The sequence below is a fragment of the Electrophorus electricus genome, chromosome 7 (genome assembly GCF_041902795.1).
Source record: "Electrophorus electricus isolate QZ-2024a chromosome 7, ASM4190279v1, whole genome shotgun sequence".
NCBI lineage: Eukaryota > Metazoa > Chordata > Actinopteri > Gymnotiformes > Gymnotidae > Electrophorus > Electrophorus electricus.
Genome location: NC_137503.1, coordinates 7,637,132 through 7,657,088, shown reverse-complemented (window position 1 = coordinate 7,657,088; position 19,957 = coordinate 7,637,132). Strand labels below are relative to the sequence as shown.

The following is a 19,957-nucleotide window of genomic DNA, read 5'->3' as shown; positions in this document are numbered from 1 at the left end:
GCTGTCATTCTAACTTGAGATAAAATATAAACAGCTAAGGATTTTGGAACGAATTTAACTATATATCATGAATGTTTGAATTCCTTTTTTCACAAGTCAATTTTTAACCACATTTAAATTAGGCCACTGGGTATTTCAGACCCAAGGGTAAAATTAGCCATAGGAAAGAGTCACAGAGGAAGCTCAGTCAAGAAAATGCCTGAAAATTCTCCACTATTGAATGACCTATTGATATGTGCAATATAGTTTAAGATGGATATATTTATATGACAATGCTACTATTCTGTTTTAGTTACATCTCATAGTCAGTAAATCACCCTTGAATATCATTAACTATGCATTTAAGCGCTTGAGGTGAATGCAACTTAATCTTGATGGCCTGGATGCACAAGGATAATGCTGCGCCAGTGATATGCCTGTGAATGTGAGTGCATTCACTTTAGTTCTTCAGGCCTCCTCAGTCATGCAGAGGTAGTGTTGGACCACGATGTAGGGATTGGAAGTTTGTTTTGGTATCTAATACAGCAGGTTAACTATCCTGCTTTGCCTCAGTTAGAAGCATATGCAGAAATATAGACCAGTGGTAAAAGTAAGCAAGCAAAAAGAACCTTTACATGAATCACAATAATTGTCAGTATATCTTTAAAAAATATCATGTTCTTCCCATTTAATCCACTGCAGACATACACATTTCCTTCTTTGTCAGTTTCTTAAACAGTTGGTATGCATTTTTTACTGACTTTTTTGAATATTAGTTTTTAAACCACATTAAATGATTCCTGATGTCCAAGGACATTTTGAAGGCAAAACATTTTACAATATACCATTTGGGGTTTAAGTGAGTGGTTTGAAAATGTGACTTCAGTTTGAATCTTATTTTAACAGTGAAATGTAAAATTTGCATTTGCAAACTTTCAGTAGATGGGTTTGCTTACCATGTGTCCAACATTATTTTGAAGCTCATGACTCATTATTACATGGTTCTGAGACACACTGTTATGCACGTCAGAGGTGTAATGGTGCTATCGTGATGTTACTGCTGGATGATTAAAATGAAGAGAGTTACACCTGTTGCCAGACAGACTCTGCACACAGCTGGCTCATTGTGCCTCTCAGAACAGAACAACCTATGACCAGCAGAACGTCATGAAAAGATTCCACGTACACCATATAGCAAAACGTATGTGGACATCTTACCATCTTACCATGACCATCAATTATTCCCAAACCTTGTAGTTGCTCCACCTCCAACCCCTGCAAGAGAATCAATGTGACTGTGCAGTGTTTTCCTGCTTCAACTGTTCAGCTAGATAGCTAAAGAGTGTAAAAGAATGTATTTGCACTTATAATTCCTAGAAAACATCATCCACTGCTTTATAGGGTAATAAATTAGAACTGGTAGAACATGCATTGAAATTATTTCAGTTGGTCCCCAGATGTTTTTTTTATAAAGAAAAGTTTTTATAGCAGCTTTTTCTACTTGTCCTCCTAACATTTACGGTGTTTGATGTTAACCAGGTGTTGTACATCTCTCCTCACAGGCTGACTATTAATGCAGAGTGTCAGCTGCAGCTCCATAACTTTCCTATGGATGAGCACTCCTGTCCCCTCATCTTCTCCAGCTGTGAGTTTCTGTTTGTGATGTTAATGCTTTCAAATCTCATAGCTCATCTCCACCTGCTTAGTATCAAGTATTTATCTCCACCTTTTAATGTGTTTTTATACTGTAAAGCCAATCAGACTGAAACAAAGTAGCACAAAGCCAGCAATTATGCATCTCAGGATGGTACCAGTTATCTCAAGACTCAAGTTGTCCACATATTGGCCAGCCTTAGAATTTCAGAAACCGATTCAGGTGATTAATGAAACAGCCCTTGCTGGAACAGATAAATAATTGCCAGTTATTTGTGTGTATTGATTTTACCAGTGAACATGGAGTTGTTTTCCTCTATTGATCTATCAAATTACTAGTTTTATACAGCAAGTTGGTATAAAAAATGCAAAATTAAAATTTGAAAACTGAAAATTTGTCTTAAAAGGAGATACATATGGGAGCCTTTTGAAACAAGGAGAACATTGGCACCCATTTAATTGCAATTCAATGTAGTCTGAGTCACCTACAATGTAAAACTGCCCCTTTGCAACACACCTATAAAGTTAATGCACAAGTTTCTTTCTTGTAAATAAAACTCTGCCAACTAGCAATATTCTATTCCATTTATACAGTCTTGCTATAAATGTATCGCAATTATTGAAAAATGCTGTGCCCCAAGCACTTCTTTTTCAACTCCACACAAAAACTGACACCCATGATAACAGCTTGCACTGCAACTATCGTATTGCTTGCTGGAAGTTACAGAAAATGTCACAGTATCTCAGACTAAGAGCCAGTGGAGCGAATGTATGTTTACTTGTCCAAATATTTTGCTTAATATCGGTCCAGATCACGTGCAGAAGACACTAGATTAATAATTAACTAATAAGTAACTAATAAGTAACTAATATCACTATTAATGTTATCACAAACATCCCACATTATGAGCCAGCAATTAACCTAAGCCATTTCCAACAAACCTGGTGAGTGCAAAATATGCATTTACCCATATACAGTGATGTTAGCTAAATAGCATAATGATCAATATATTTTAAAAAGCCAATATGTAGCTACAAATACATGCCTTAATATAACGTAGATAGCTAGTTACATAGAGCATTAGCTAGATATCTGAACACAAGCACACTGTTAAAAACATTTTTGACACACTTATATGGAACAACACAACTTTATCTAACCTACATCTTATCTCTGCAAGATGGGCAAGCAGATTCAATATCCTTGTTATCACTGTTTTCTAATTAACTAATGTTATCCAAGTTGTAATGTGGCTGGCTAGAGTCCTCATCAGTCAGTCATTAAGCAAAAATGCCTCTTCTGGGCAAATGAAACTGGTGAGTTTGACATAAATTTATGCCATATTATGTCTTCAGAACACTTCTTTTTACATTAATATTGCAAGGAACTACGCACACCCTCATGAAGTGACACACCTTCAGCTAGCTAAAATGTTCTAGCTCTACAGTGGTAGCTTTGTGGCAAGATGCAGTCATACACATGCATTTCAACAAAGTTCGTCAGGTAGCAAGTTAGGGAACAAAAATGCCTCTTCTAGCACAATGCAAGAGGTGGTCCAGGAAAAAATACTAGAAAAAAACCCAAACAGACTAGTAACCTAAAGGAAACAACATGATAGCATAGGAAGCAAACACACAAAAAATCAGCAAGACTTCTCCAAGAACAACAAGAAAGAGGTGAGTATACACTCCTCACGAGCCCATAAATAAGCTTCAGGTGTAGGTCATGCTCTGTACAAGGTTCCTGGGTGGAGCATTTGGGAAAGTGGGAGTGCCAGGCCTGAAGCACAGTCTCCAGTGCCAGTGCCTGTGACAGACAGCATATGATTTGCATTTGGCTTATAAGAAAATAAGACAGCTCTTTCTTTAATAATAGGACCACATTTTTTTTTAATGAGGCAAAGCATAAGCCTCATGAAAGCTTTTTGCCCTTGCCCTCTTGTAGAAGAAATAGGAAAAAGAACATGCCTTGTTCACTGCATTGCACTCACACAGAATGACCTTCATCACAGAGACAGAGAAACTGAGAAACCCAACCAGATTGGCATTGCCTCTCAAGCAGAAAGATGCTGCCAGTGTAAGACCTAAAGCGTTCCTGGAACTGGACTGGAATACAGACGAAGCCCACTGTCTCATTGTGGTAAGGGCAGGGAAGAAATGTTAAACAGCCCTTAAGGCATTCCAGCCTCCTCATTCCCCATCAACAGCCTCTCATTTCCCAGCTGATGACACCCCCACACTTTCAAAGAACATAGAAGCCCCAGTTTCTGTGCGCTGTATTTTGAATGCAATGGATATGTAAATGAGTGGTTAATGTCCACTGGGCAGGGCTAGGTGGGCCAGACTAAATCAGTTCTGCTGTGGGTAGCAGTCACACGGTGAATGTGTTCCCACTGATACGGCTGCTCCTGTACAACTCGCAGCAAGATCTCCCTCCCACCTGAACAGTTGCCAAAGGAATCCTTTTAATATTTCACAGCTCACTGCCCAGCAAAGTAGAATGTCTCCAAAGCATATTTTCAGATGCAAACATGCACATAGCCCAGTAGGTCCCAATCTGAAAAACAGAACAGACAACTGAAACCTGACCCAGCCAGAGTCTTCCTGCATGCCACACTGGCTCCTGGCTAAAGGTATCCCCCACCCCGCTTGCAGTGAGAAAACTCGACTTGCAGTGTGTGTGAACAGAATGGATGATTCTTCCAGCCAACAGGAAAACTACCTCAACTTAATGTTGAAATAATAAAAAATAATCAATCTGTCATCTTTTAAGTCATACTCCCTAGCCCCTGTGTTATTCTAATTATTTTATCATGTGAATGATGTCTTTTGGTGGTCTTTTTGGTGGATGGAAAAGGTGATGCTGGCTACAAGCAATCTAACAGTTCCTGCACTTTCAGTAGAAGGGGTTTAAGGGCCAGTTTATAAGATTACACTTCTTTCTTATTTCTAAAATTCTTAAGTCTAAAAATAAGCTAAATGTTTATAAACAAATCTTTCTTATATATCAGGCCATTTGTTGACTAAAGCTGTGTCTTTAATTTTAAATGGGGAGAAGAAAAATGTTTTTATTGGGTAAAACATTGGTAAATCAATTTCAATTGAACACACAGTACTGACTGCTGTTATTTCCAAGCTATTCCCTTATTTATTCTTGTAAGTACTGTATAAACCATTGTTATGCACCTATCATGATGGAAACTAACTGTTTTTCTGCCACAGATAACTTCCTGCTATCTTTATACAATTAGGTCAAAGAATTACTTTGACTGACTCCACTTTGTGGATGATTCAGGGACCACATTAACATCCTCATCAAAGTACAGGGGCACCACTGAATAGACACCTGCTCAGATGGCAATCCCTCCTTCCTGTAAGGGAACATTCTACTGGACATTTAGAGCAGTGTGCCAGAAATTAGTTGCATGTGTCATATGTGATGAAATTTTAGTAGAGAGGTTTTCACCCAGGTTTAATTAATCAAAATGCAACATAGCATTCTACTTGAAATATTATAACTTTATGAATTCTTCCAAATCACTTAGTCACCTGTGAACACATGAACAGTGCTACTCATTCTTACATAATATGTGTCCATTATATTCTGTTGTAGTTTTGCTTTATTCCAGTCACCAAAAGACAATGGGCCAAACCAATTCTTCAGTCATGATTGTGAATTGTAAGAATATTTTATTGTTTGCCTGATATATGATACTACCTCATTGTGTGCTCATTTGCATATAATTTTATCAATTCATAATAGAACACTGCTTGGCAAATAAAAATTCCACCTGAACCTATCTCATGGTAAATTTCTTGGCAAGAAGTCAATGTGGATTGGATGATCTTTTCTCTAACAATAATTTTGTCAGACATGCAAATCGATCTGCAATAATTAAAAATGTTATTTAAAAGTCATGTTTGTACTGCTTGGAGTGAACATGATGGCAAACTTTATAATTGCAATAGTTGGAGTACATGAAGAGGAAGGTGACTTGCTTGAGCAGTATCTCAGAAAGTCACGAACCTTTGACATATGAAATACAAATTTAGGTGTTGCAGAGGAAGAAACTTTAAATAGATATAGACTGGGGAGAGATACAATGTTATGCCATGCTTTAGAAGAACTGATCTCATCAACTCAGTGCAACCTCACAGTTCCAAAACTGGTGAAAGTTACAAAGGCATTACATTTATATGCAACTGTCAGTTGTCAGCATACCACTGTTCTCATGACTGGGGTTAGTCAATCATCTTTCTCATGGCATGGGTGTTTCATATTTATAGCCACATTTGCATGTCAGTTTTGATTGGCTATCACCTTGGAAACCAGTGAATTTACCACAGTGGTATGTTGACACTGGTGCCCCAATTATCACATTGGTGACTTTATGAATAGGAACTAAATAACATGTCAAACATTTTGCATGGTACAGTGCACTTATGTTTTATGAATCTGGCCCATTGTGTGTTCCTCTGTATCTGATAAGCATCTTCAATGATGAAAGGTCCTACTCAAAAGGACCAACACAACTGTTCACTTTCTTGTCAGTGCTCACATGCAGTTGCAGGTGTTCAAACTCTTATAAATTAAACCAGAGCACCTATGAGCACCCTGTCTCCAACAGATATTAATAGAGGTTAAAACAGTTTTTACTTTTGTCAGATTGACTGTACCACAACAAAGTCAAATGTGACTACAGAATATCTTCTGAAGATATCACAATATAATTATAGCTCAGGACCTGGCATGGACAAGACAGTTATGGCGTTTAAACACAGCCAAATCAGTGTGCCGCGGTTAATTAAAAGCAAGTATTCTTTATAGATGAAGGGGCATAAGTGATTAACTTTGATACTGCATCTCTTCCTGTCTTTCTTTGTCAACTTCCTCTTTAAGAACAGCACACTTTTTCAGCTTCCTTTGTACAAACGAAGCTGGCATTTACTTTGCTTTGATGTCAGGAGACTTATAAATGTGTTTCATTTGAATGCAGTAAGATATTAAGTGCTACAGGTAGAGATTCTGAGTGGGTGAAGCCCCCCACTGTATAACCTGTAAGGACTCTTAACTATCAGATTACAGTGGAGCAATATGATAACAGCATGCAGACATAGGAGATATCTAGACCAGTAGCAAGCAAGCAATACACAGCCTGGTAGCACTGTGGATCAGTGAAGAAATGTGACAAAAGTTATTTCACAAGAATCAATGCCAGATTACTCCTTTATCGTTTAGAATGCTTAGTCATTCTTAGTATCATTTTCTTAGGAGATTTTCAATAAACAATAAATATTCAATAATATATGTTTAACATATAACAATTAAACCAAAATATACAACTTCTTCAACAACAGCAAAATAATAAATAAAAAATAATCTGACATTAAATTGACAATCAACACCAAGAGCATCATGAATGATAAAGATATGTGAATGATGAAAGAATGATAAAGATATGTATGTGACAAATAAACCAAACTTGAGATAACAGAAGAGGAAACTAACTGACCATTATCTTACACACACACACAGACACACACACACACACACACACACACACACACACACACACACACACACACACACACACACACTACATTTGTACAATATAGCCTACACATACCTTATCTTTTATGCATCTCATTAACAGTGTACATAAAATGGCAGTGGCTACTTGACAGCAAATGTAGAACTGGTCAAAAGAGCATTTTTCTATCATACTTAAATAATAACTCTAGTTGTTGATAAGATGAAAACTATGTACATTTCTTTGTACTTAGAACATAGAACATTTTACTTTAACAAATCTGTATGGGCCATATTAAAAATTTCTAGGAACTCTCACTGTGAGCTAGCTAGCTACAGTGCATCCGGAAAGTATTCACAGCATTTCACTTTTTCCACATTTTGTTATGTTACAGCCTTATTCCAAAATGGATTAAATTCATTTTTTCCCTCAACATTCTACACACAATACCCTATAATGACAAAGTAAAAAAGGTTTGTTTGGAATTTTTGCAAACTTATTAAAAATAAAAAACCAAAAAAATCACACGTAACACCATATGGTGTCAGAATCGAGAGATACAGCTCGAGCTGTAAGCCAAGGAAAACCAAGTTAATGTACTCATTTATACAATGGGAGGACATATTCAGGACATTCTCACGTCATTGCGACTGACGTCCAACAAGGCCAGTGTATACAGGACTATTAAAGCTAAATTAGACATTTTGTGGTTTAAAGAACCATAATATTCAAATGTGCAAAGTTTAATATGAGAGGCAAGATGGACTGCTGACAGCTTTATTACTGCTTGTCTGGCAGGACATTGTGTCTATGGACTGATGTTCAATGAAATGATTAGAGATAGACATGTCATTGGATTGTGAGAGAAGAGAATATCTGAACAACTCCAATTAGGGCTTACTTTGGAGAATGCTTTCTCACATTTGTAAAAATGAACTAGTGAAAAAACACCAAGAAATGCTGAAAATAAACTTTAAAGTTGAAACAGCTATAGACGTTCATGCTATTCATTCACAGGGAAGAACTCACAATAAAGGCAGACCTAAAACACAGATTAATGGACTTTTCAGAATACTGGGGGTGCATATGTAGTGAAGATAGACTATAAATTATTCCTCTTATGAAACTTTGGCCTGGTCAGGGTGGGCTTTCTCTAACACCGCAGCCCACGGAAAGGAACCAGGACCCCTCTGGTGCCATGATCCCTAGTAACAAAGCCATAAAATGGCCTAACTGATGGCTTATTATGCTGGCCTGGTTTTTTACCCTTCCTCCTGTTCATAAACCCACAGATTATTTTTCCACAGCTTCACAAAGTAATAACTTGCTATTTTAACCTACTATAATGGCAAATGGTAATCTGCCAATAATGTATCTTAATATAATATTAAAATTGTGATGTTTGTGTCTTATCATTTGATCATTTTCCATTATTTAATTATTCTTTTCATTACTTGTTCATTAGTAATTTGCATTATTCCTCATAATCAATTTATTTGTATGTTGCTTACCTCAAGTTTATTGTGAACAAATTGTTATCCACTTCTAAATTGTGTTAACTAGAAATCTTAAAGGAACCAATTAAACAAAATATATTAAATGTCAGTAGTTTGTTATTTCAAGAAAATAGGAACAAAATTAAATGATCTAATCACTTCACCTAACATAAGGTTTCATACTTTTGTCTGTAGACTTCCATCTAGGAGTTATGAAACAAAAATTGTATGAAAGAAATTATTCTTTAAATAAATTATTCTTTAAATAATAAAGTGATTATTTTCTTTTAATTGATTCGTGGTGAACCTAACTGGAATGTCATTCTCCCTATCATGAGGAATTCTTTCTCCCTATCATGAAAACAAAGGCTATTGAATATGCATGAACAAAGGCAAGCCCTTTCCTCAGTATATACCTGATAAATGTTGACCCCCCCCCCCCCCCCCCCCCCACAGCCAGTGCAGAATGGGAAATGAGAGGAGAAGGTACACAAGCAGTGGGAGTTAAGTTATTACAAGAACTGTGGCGAGAAGAAATCAAGATTTACATTTTTCTTTCGAAACTAAGCCACTAAGCCGTTAAAACAGATTCAAGTTTCATGTTACTTTATTTCATTCCTTTGTTTGTTTTTTAAATTTCTTATCTTTCATTTGTGTTCACAGCCTATACTTGTGATCAAGCAAATCAGCCTTATTGCATTGATTAAAGTTTCATAATATGGCCGGCGATTAACCATTATAGAATAATCATCAAAAACAAGGATGGGTCACATAACGACTGATACTGTGACTGGGGCTACAGAGAGGAAGCAAGAGGCGAAGTTCCATTTTCACGTTCTTTATTATTTATGTTTTTTCTGCATTGTGTCACCAAGTCTAGTGGATGGGTCGGAGTGGAGTAGCTTATCTGCAGTAAGCTCGCGTCGTTCGGCTACTAATGTGCAGCCCCATCCTTCCAAACCTGTGGGTGTATAAATACAGGTGCAGGTTAATGAGGTGCAGGTGTCTCCTGTCAGAAGACAGGTGATTGTGATCGAGGAAAGTGCATGACATGGTCCTGGTCCTGCGGGGGCGTGTCTCCCCCTTTTGGGCACCGGTCTGCCATGAGAGAACGCCCCCCCCCCCCCCCTCGCCCCCAAGGCCCCGACCGGCCCCCGGCCCATGACTGGCCCCGCCGACTCGGGGCAGACCTCAGTGGGCACCGCCTATGGAACAAGGCAATGAGGTCAAGGTCCAGAATCTGGGAGGCCGGGACCCAACAGCACTCCTCAGGACCGTATCCCTCCCAGTCCACAAGGTACTGAAGGCCCTGACCCCTCCTAAGGGAGTCCAGCAGAGAACATACCCTGTACGTCAGGCACTCCTCCGTTTCCAGAGGTGGTGGAGGAAGGGGGCCCTCCCTCATGGGCTTCAGAGAGGAAACATGGACGGCCCAGGAAGCCCGACTGCTTCCCGCCAGGCCTACCCGGTAGGTCACCTCATTAACCTGGCCGGTAACGGAGTAGGGGCCCTTATACCTTGCCTCGAGCTTGCCTGTGGCGCCTGCCCGACCGTCCCTGGTAGAGACCCATACCTTCTGCCCGATCTCGTACTTTTCTTGTCGGCCTTCCTCTTGTAGGCGGTGATCGCCTAAACGTAGGTTCTGGTGCGTCTCCTCCCAGGTCCGTTTGCTCTCCCGGCACCACCTCTCCACCTCCGGCTGGTCTGATGTAGGGACGTTCCAGGGGTAAAGAGGTGGCTGGTAGCCTAGCACACACTCAAAGGGGGTGAAGCCAGTTCCTGCGTGTCGCAAGGAGTTCTGTGTCTCCACGTCTCTGGGTGGTGGTTACAATATAGGTGCAAGAACTTACCCAGCTCCTGGTTGACCCATTCCACCTGCCTATTGGCCTGAGGGTGATAGCCAGACGTCAGGCTGACCGCGATGTTCAGCTTGCCCAGCAATTCCTTCCAAACCTGTCATATGAATTGGGGGCCTTGGTCTGAAACTATGTCCTCGGGCAGGCCAAACTGTCTGAAGACCTGGTGGAACAGTAGGTTGGTGGACAGGGCTACCAAAGGGACGAACCTAACCATCTTTGAAAACCGATCTATGATACTCAGAACCGCGGTGTTGCCCTCAGAGGCAGGCAAGTCGGTTACGAAGTCCACTGCTAGGTGGGACCAAGGCTGGTGGAGCGTGGGCAATGGGAGGAGTTTCCCTGCCAGGGGCACCCGGGGTGTCTTGCTGCAAGCAAAGTCGGGACAGGAGGTCACGTACCTCACCACATCTTTGGGCATAGCAGGCCACCAATAACGTGTCCCTATCAATTGCGTGGTGCGGGCTGCGCCTGGATGACCTGTCCCCAAGGAAGTGTGCGCTCATGTGATCAGTGCACCTCGATGTTCCAGGGGGACATAGAGGCGATTGTCGGGACATCACGGATGGGGGTTGGCCTCCTTGATTTTTCGGTCCAACTCCCTTTCCAGGGACGGCAAAAAGCAGGTGGGCAGGAGAATAGGCTCTGAGCTCATGGATTTTGCTTCTGCTGTGTATTGGCGCGAAAGCGCGTCCGCTCGGGTGTTCTTCTCTCCTGGCCTGTAGGTGACCTTGAACCGGAACCTGGAGAAGAAGATCGACCACCTGGCTTGCCTGGCATTTAGTCTCTTGGTGGTCCGGAGGTATTCCAGGTTCTTGTGGTCGGTGTATAGCGTGAACGGGTGTCTTGCTCCCTCAAGCCAGTGTCTCCACTCCTCGAAGGCTAGCTTCATAGCTAGGAGCTCACAGTCCCCAACCCCGTAGTTCCTATTTGCTGAGCTCAGCTTTTGAGAGAAGTAAGCGATGGGCCGCAGGTCGCCTCTTCCTCCCCCGTGTTGCGAAAGCACCATGCCCACTCCTATGTCGGAGGCATCCATCTCTAGCATGAAAGGCCTTTCAGGGTCTGGTTATTGCAAGATGGGAGCTGTCACGAAGGCGTTCTTAAGCCCCTCGAAGGCCTGGTCGACCTCCTGAGTCCATTTGATCTTTCTTACAGGTCCCTGGAGCTGGTCTGTGGGAGGCCTTACCAGTGAGCTGAAGGATCTAATGAATCTCCTGTAAAAGTTGGCGAAGCCCAGAAAGCGTTGCAGTGCCTTGCGTGTAAGCAACCTTGGCCACGCCTTCACTGCCTCCACCTTGCCTGATTGCATACCCACACACCCTTGTCAAATGGCGTACCCTAGGAAGTCAACCTCCTTGTGCTGAAACTCGCACTTCTCCGCCTTACAATATAGGTGGTTCTTTAATAGGGTCTGTAGTACAGCCCGTACGTTGCACATGTTGGTTCCGGGAGGGGGAGTAGATCAGAATATCGTCGATGTATGCGACGACGGAGCTTCCTAAAAACTCCCTTAGAACCCCGTTAATGTAGGCCTGGAAAACCGACGGGGCTGCTGCCAGACCGTATGGCAGAACTAAAAACTCATAGTGGCCCGTGGAGGTGCTGAAGGCTGTTTTCCATTCATCTCCCTCCTTGATCTGAATTAGGTTGTATGTGCTTCGTAAATCTAGTTTTGTGAAGTACTGGGCCCCTCTCAGTTGTTCTAGTGCGGCTGGGACCAGTGGAAGGGGATACGGATACTGCACCAGCAGCTTGTTGAGTCCTCGGTAGTCCATACAAGGTCTCAGGCCCCCGTCCCTCTTCTTCACAAAGAAGACTCCTGCTGACACTGGAGAGTTCGAGGGTCGGACATACCCTTGTTGCAGAACCTCTTTGATGTATTGTTCCATGGCCCTAAGAGGGGGGTAGATCCTGCACCGAGGGGGCACCGCTCCCTGCTTGAGTGTTATGGAGCAGTCCCAGTCCCGATGCGGCGGAAGCCACGTGGCTTTGCTGGGGCTGAAAACCTACTCCAGGTCCTGGTACTCTGAAGGAATAGGCACCAGTTTGTCAGCACCCTGGCTTTCTATTGAGGTAGCCTGGAGGGGTGTAGCCTTGTTGGGGAAGCACCTCCGATGGCATGACGGTGCCCACTGTAGGATCTGGTTCTTTGCCCACAGCATCTGTGGATTGTGTGCACGCAGCCATGGCAAGCCTAGGGTGAGGGAGTGGGAAAGACCGGGTAGCAGGAAGAAACTGATGCGTTCCATATGCCCTTCCCGGCTGACAAGGGGAGTCACATGGGAGATGTATCCTGGACCCCCATCTAGAGCCTGTACGCTCAGCGAAGAGGGCAGAGGAATGGCCTTGATGCCCATCTTCCGTGCAAAGCCCCAGTCCATGACATTCCCTGCAGCTTCCGAATCTACTAGGGCATAGGCTGACAGTACACCACCTTTATACGAGACCCTAACCAGTATTTTAAACAGGGGACGAGAGGAAGAACTACTCGCCCTGCCGGCGCCTCCTCTTCCCCGCTGTACTCCGGCTACGTCCAGCTGCATGGGCTCCTCAGGCGTGTCGGTTGGTTGGGCAGGCCTAGCCCCGTTCTGTTGTGTAGCCTCCTGTTGCACACACCTTCACCTTTCTTGCAGAAGGCGGTTGAATGTTATGGCGAGGTGAATGACTTCGTTTAGGGTGTTCCCCTCCTGTTTACAGGCTAGCTCCGCCTGTAGGTCAGGCCGCAGTCCATTTACGAACACATCGATCTGTGCGGGTTCATTCCAGCATGTTCCCGCCACTAAGGTCTGGAATTCCATGGCGTAGTCGGCCGCGGATCTCAATCCCTGCCTCAGGCGCAATAGTGATTGCCTATAAAGCCTTCCATGACGGGGATGGTGAAATACCGCGTGCAGTTCTGCGATAAATCCCGCATAATTGTGCATAAGCAGGGAGTTATTTGTGACCAGAGCTGCGCCCCATACACGCACTTTTCCTGTGAGCCTCGAGATGACAAACGAGACTTTCGCTTGGTCGGACAGCCGGGGCTGGTATCCAAGGAACAGCTCGCATTGCACAATAAAACCTTTGCAAGCTTTGGGGTCCCCTTCATATGCTTTGGGAGAGGCAATCAACCCTTTAATCGCTTCATGCACAGGCGGGTTGACAGGGGAGCTCGCTCTTTGCTCAGTACTCACGGACATTCGGGTGACGTGCTAGCCGAGCGTATGTACCATGGAGCGGATCTCCCCAATCTCCTGTCTTTGCTGATCCAGCACCACCATCTGGACAGCCAACAGGTGAGCCCATTCAGGGCTGCTCGCTTTGCTTCCAGGCGGCTGCACATTCTGTGACTTGGGGCGGCAGAGAGGAAGTGAGAGGCGAAGTTCCATTTTGACGTTCTTTATTATTCATGTTCTTTCCGCGTTGTGTCACCGAGTCTAGTGGATGGGTCGGAGCGGAGTAGCTTATCTGCAGTAAGCTCCCATCATTTGGCTACTAATGTGCAGCCCCATCCTTCCAAACCTGTGGGTGTATAAATACAGGTGCAGGTTAATGAGGTGCAGGTGTCTCCTGTCAGAAGACAGGTGATTGTGATCGAGGAAAGCGCATGACATGGTCCTGGTCCTGCAGGGGCGTGTCTCCCCCTTTTTGGCACTGGTCTGCCCAAAGGCTTACTGGAATAGGCCTGACTCTCTAACTGACCAAGCTGCGGAAATCCAATCCCATGGATCAAGAAAGCCTGATTCCTTCAGTGTTATCGGCCTACATCACTCGTGGAGGGCCAAGCCAGTAATGCGATAGAAAATGGACTCTCTCTATGCCATACAGATCATTCAACATGGTCGAGCTCAGTGATTCGTAAGGTCGGGCATTGTTTGTTACCATTTGGCATTAGTAGGTAATTTTACTGTTTATCAAAAAAATATCAAAACGGATCCGTTAACTCCTTCCTCCCATCTGCTATGCAGCCTCCTCAGTCCTAATTAGTTCTCCCTCAGGTTGTTTCAAAACAGTTCTTTTTTGTTCTCTGTCATGCAGAGATGAGGCGAGAGGCAGGATGCAAGCGCAAGGAGGGAACTTTAATAACTAAATGCAAGTACAAATGAAACTAAAGAACGTAAACCAAACACAAAGCAAGATGCAGCACTTGGAAAGTAAACTAAAATACTTAGGCATAAACAGGAGCAGATCAAATATATAATGGGCAAGAACCAATGATACCAAATGTACACACAATTGAATGAACCAGAAGCACAAAGACCATTGACCAAACAAGGAACACTGAACCTACAAAATAACCGACAACATGGTTATCAAAACACAGGGCTTAAATACACAAACTAATCAGGCAATAACAAGACACAGGTGAAAACAGTATTGGGTGAAGAACTAAACAAAGTGGGTGGGGAAAGCAAAACCAAAACAAGGAAGCACATGGAAACAAACAAGGAAGATAAAACAGAAGGCATCGCCATAGGAACCGGGAAGCCAGGGAGGGGCTATTGCAACACTCTCTCACCACCAATCTTGTGGTTAATACATTTTTCTTTTGTTGGTTCATTGTTTGGTTTGATAAGTAGCCTGCGCTGCTCCGTTAATTATTCTCACAGGTTACTAAGTTAGCCATTTATATCCACCACAAATCTAGTTTAGGTTCATATGTTTTGGTTAAATTGTTTGATATGTTTGTTGTACTATAGCGATTTCAGTGAACTCAATAACTCTGGTCATTAGTAGAATCTTAATCAATGATTTTTAAGGATGTTTTATCTGTTTATATATAAACATACCTTGGTTATAACGCTTGTGGGTCAAGAGTGGCATTCTATTTTTTTGTAGATGAGAAATTATTATAATTATGAGGAATAATTGGGACTTTCATGTGTTGAGACTGAATAAATAATCATTAAAAAATAAATTAATTTTCTCTCAATCTTGGTGGTGCCCCAATTAATCTTATCAATTATGATTGACAATTTATTAAAGTGTTAATATTGCTACACATAAGAAACCAAAGATGACTATTCCATGTAAATGGTGCAGGAAATAACTATTAATGTCCAGCAACAACAAATGATCTCCAACAAAAGAGGCATACTGCAACCAAAGCAGAAAGACAGGAAATTATGCTAAAATGTGTAGATCAAAGGCCAACAGTGAAGTGCACATGAACAACTAAGGAGAGAAAACCCCTGTGTCAGGTTAAACAATTTCTACAGGCACCCCTGAATTCACATCATCCTTCTTGTGATCCATTTCACATTGTTCACATCCTCTAAGACTTGTTTGGTGTCTGGTACTGCCACCAGTGCCAATCCTGAATTATGCTGAATTCTGCTTGATTCTGTTATTTGTCTCACAGGAGGTTACTATAAGGTTCTGGTTGGTGTGTGTAGACTGAGTGTTCTCCTTTCATACAAGGGTATTGGTTGGAGATTGTAAAAGTATTCCCCCTCTTCAGCTGAGTCATCAGAATGCTGCTCAGTTTCTCTGATTGCTTGACTATGTTTTTGAAGTTTTCTTTATATCTCACTAGATCAAATGACAAGTAATTGGTCACCCATTCCTGCCTGTATTTTATATGCAAGACTCTTTCTGACTCTTTCAATAACTGTGTGCTGCCTTCTTCCCGTTTACATGGTATTTGCCTGGGGCACATCTTGGACAGGTTTCTCAGCTAAAGCACTATTGATTTAAAAACTACAATTGTAGAATTTTGTTCATTTTATTCAACACTTTTGGTTGTTTTCAAATGCAATCGTGTATGCCTGCTGCAAGACACCCGTTGTGGGTATAATTCTGTTGGTGTTTTGTTCATAACTGAGGTTAATTAACAGCTCAATGGACGTTCCTGAGTCTCTTCCATAAAGGAAAAGCCAGTGGCTTCATGTTTCATACAATTATATGAATTAGGGGTTGGAAGGTGTTTCTTCCATTCCTTCTTTTTCTCCTCTTACAGAGTATGAAAAATCTGAAGCAGCATCCTTCTCAGGCACTCAACAGGGTTACCCTCTGGGTAGTAATGGGTAGTTCATGAATGGGAAATTCCAGCCAGTTGAAGTTGCTGAAATAGGCTGTTCTAAAACTCCCTGCCCTGGCTGTGATGTAACTTATCGTGGGGGGGACCCAAAGTGAAGGATAAAATCATAGAATACTTTCTCTGCTGTAGTTTTACCTGACTTAGTTGGATATGCTTGTGCAAAGCGAGTAAAGTGGTCTATCATGAATGAAATATGCTCATAGCCTCCTTTATGTAGCGGTTTTAACACTTTTAATAAATTGTCAATTACAGTTGATAAGGTTAATTGGGGCACCACTCTGATTAACAGGGAAAATGTATTAATTTTAATTAATTTAGTAATGATTAATAATTCAGTCTCAACTCATGAAAGTCATCAATTTAATATGTGATTATTCTCATCTACCAAACATTAGAATATCACTCTTGATTCACAGATTCACAGTAATAACTAAGGTGTATTGAATAAGCATAGATAGGGAAGAAAAAAAACATGCACAACAACCACTGACTAAGATTCTACTAATGAACAGAGGTATCAAGTTCTTTTGCATCACTATAATAACAATTATAACTCTGCAACCAAGCAAAAATTAACACAAATGATTTGTGGTGGATAAAGGAAGCTAACTAGGCTAATAAAGAAAAGAGAGAAGAAACAAAAATGGGGAAAAAACTGTTTTGAGCATCCTATGGGGATGACCAACCATGCAATCTACTTATCTGCCAACAAGACCAACAAAGGAAATGTATTAATCAAGCAAAATTTGTGATTAAAGCAGGCCTAAAATATAATAGAAAAATCAGGAGAAACATAGAAAGCCATTGTGAAACAAGTCAGAAGGAGAACTAATTATAGGACTGAGGAGGCTGTATAATAGATGAGAGGAACAAGTTAACTGGTCTAATTTGATGTATAAACAAAAAAGCTACTATTGATACCAACTGGTATCATAAAAAGTAAAATGCTGGTTCTTATGACTCACTGGCGCTTGACCATGTAGAACCATCGGTGGGTGGACACAGAGGGAGAGTGTGTTCCATTGAAGCTGTCTGAATGTCGCTGAGAGAGAAAGAGAGAGCATTCATCGATCTTCGGGATAGCTCTGAGAGAGAGAGTCTGTTTTTCCTTGAAGTAGTCTGGATGGTAATGAGAGAGAGTTTCTGTCTCCATCAAACTGCTAGGATGGCTCTGAGGGAGGGAGTTCATTTTTCCTTGAAGTCGTCTGGTTGGTTGGCAGTGCCTGAGAGATGAAGGCCAATAATGGAGAAGTCACCAGGATTCTCAGACCAAGGGACTGGATCTTTGGAGCTGGCTCAGACAGAGAATCATAGGCCTTTGTGAGCAGGCCTTTCTGAAACAGGAGTTCTTATTTATTACTGGCAGCACAACAGAACTACAGTGTTTATCAACAATCAATGTTTGATATAAGCTGTGATGAGCGAATTCCAACAAATACACATTGACGATAAGAAATTAGTAACTAATAAACAAAGAAAAAGGAAAAAAATCTAAGATATGAGATTCGAGTCTTTCTAACCGCTTGGTTATTGGAAGTTATTGGCTTAGCTAAGAAAAGGAAAAGTTGGAGTCTTTGTCTTCCCTAGCAAGATTCTATGGGGGGGAAACCCCCCCTTGTTTCAGAAGAGTCTGGTACAAGACACTTCTTGATATATATGCACCATTCTTGAAATTAACAAAGACAACAGGTGTAGAATTAAACATCAAATAGCAGTACCTTTAATGGGAAAATAAATAAATAAATATATATATATATATATATATATATATATATATATATATATATATATATATATATATATATAGAAAGGTACAAAATATCTATACTATCACATCTAACATCCAGGCACTTCTTTTACACTTCCTTAACGTGAAAGATTAGTGTGACCCCTCCTTATTTTATTTATTTTTTTTATTTAATGACATTCTGCTCTAACACAAGGTAATGAAAGGATTTTAGGCAAGGAAATTAAATTGATCTACTTTATGTGGTGTCAGAGTTGCTCTCTGGAATGTGACAATTTTGCCATCTGTGCTGTATCCCAGCAAGCACTGCACTGCTAAAAGTACTATTTGCCAGGTGTCCAACCCATAGAAAGTTTCCCTGGTGCACTTTTGACCATTCCAAGGGATCCAACTCATAGTCAGCATCATTGAGGGGTATGATGTTAGGGCATTGAGGGGTATGATGCCAGTTCTGCCTCTGTTAACTCTTTTAAATGGATGTGCTAGTATCTTATGTATGCATTGCACTTTTTTTCTGGGGGACAACAGTTCTTCAGCTGTATATGATTATGGCAGAAGTCAAAAAAGCCAGATCTGTTTCTCTCCTCCACTGTTGTTTTAACAATGACAGTGGAAAGTGCACATGCAGGCAAAAATCCACATGAATTCAGATCAAACCATTCTCATTAAATATCATACAGCCACGAAGTGGATTCAAATTCAACCTAGGACCACATAAGAAGGTGATTAAAATCTGATTATAATTACAAATGATCAAAATCACTGAACAAAATCAGATTTGTGTCTCTTTAAGGCAAAAAATTTTAATTTGAGTGACTTCAGTTTGATAATGTGAATGAAGGCTCTTTTTTCCTTCATTCATTTAATGCAGTTTAAATCTTGGGTCAAGAAGAGACACCATGTCCAGGAAGTCATCTGATGTCAGGCCACTGTACAGTTCATTGAGTAGCAAAAATATTTATGCCACTGCCTGTTGTCAAACAGGCCATTAGCTCTACATTTAGACTCCAAGATTCAGGTGCTTTGTGGGCCATTAGCTCCACATTGTGGTATTCAGTGAAGTAATTTGTTTGAAGACATGCACCCTTTAGCTTCCACTTGACAATAAAATGGATGATCAGTCTCAGATGTACAACTGGACCACAAGTCACCCCTCGTTGCAAAAGAATTGCCATGCTTTATTTGTGCAGCCATCCTCTGTAAGCATTCTCTAAATATATGGGAAATTATGTTATTAGACATTTTTTTTGCAATTTGGCAGATCATACAAATCATCAACAGATCAGTTCAGCAGATCATCATCATCATCTAAAGTGTGCATCAATGTCTCATGTTGTCCTCAGTTTTGAACAGCATTAAATCCTTAGCTATATAGAATGTGTCTGCCTTAGTCATGTCTTTCCATCATTTATTGCTATTATTGGACCTCGTGAGATACAGATGAGTGAGGTTGTACCAACCTGAGCATCCTTCGGGTGCTGTCATTTAAGGTGGCTGAACTGATTTGTCATATTACCCCTGGAAGCATGAACACTGCCCAACAAAATCTTACGATGAACCAAGGCATATTGTTTCCTTTCACAGAAGAGAGTCCATTTACGTTTTTGATAATTGCATCAATGCATAATTGAAATGTTTAGGCAAGCTTAAAACTTGGTTATTTTGGATGTTAT

General features: G+C 41.3%; 1 protein-coding gene across 1 annotated transcript in view; it reads left to right on the top strand.

Moving 5' to 3' along the window:
• gabrg3 (gamma-aminobutyric acid type A receptor subunit gamma3) overlaps nucleotides 1-19,957 on the top strand; it is an 81,328-nt gene that overhangs the window by 47,377 nt on the left and 13,994 nt on the right. The window contains exon 6 of the mRNA XM_027005574.3: nucleotides 1,542-1,624. Within this exon, the coding sequence (XP_026861375.2) occupies nucleotides 1,542-1,624 (83 nt within the window). The remainder of the gene's footprint in view (nucleotides 1-1,541; nucleotides 1,625-19,957) is intronic.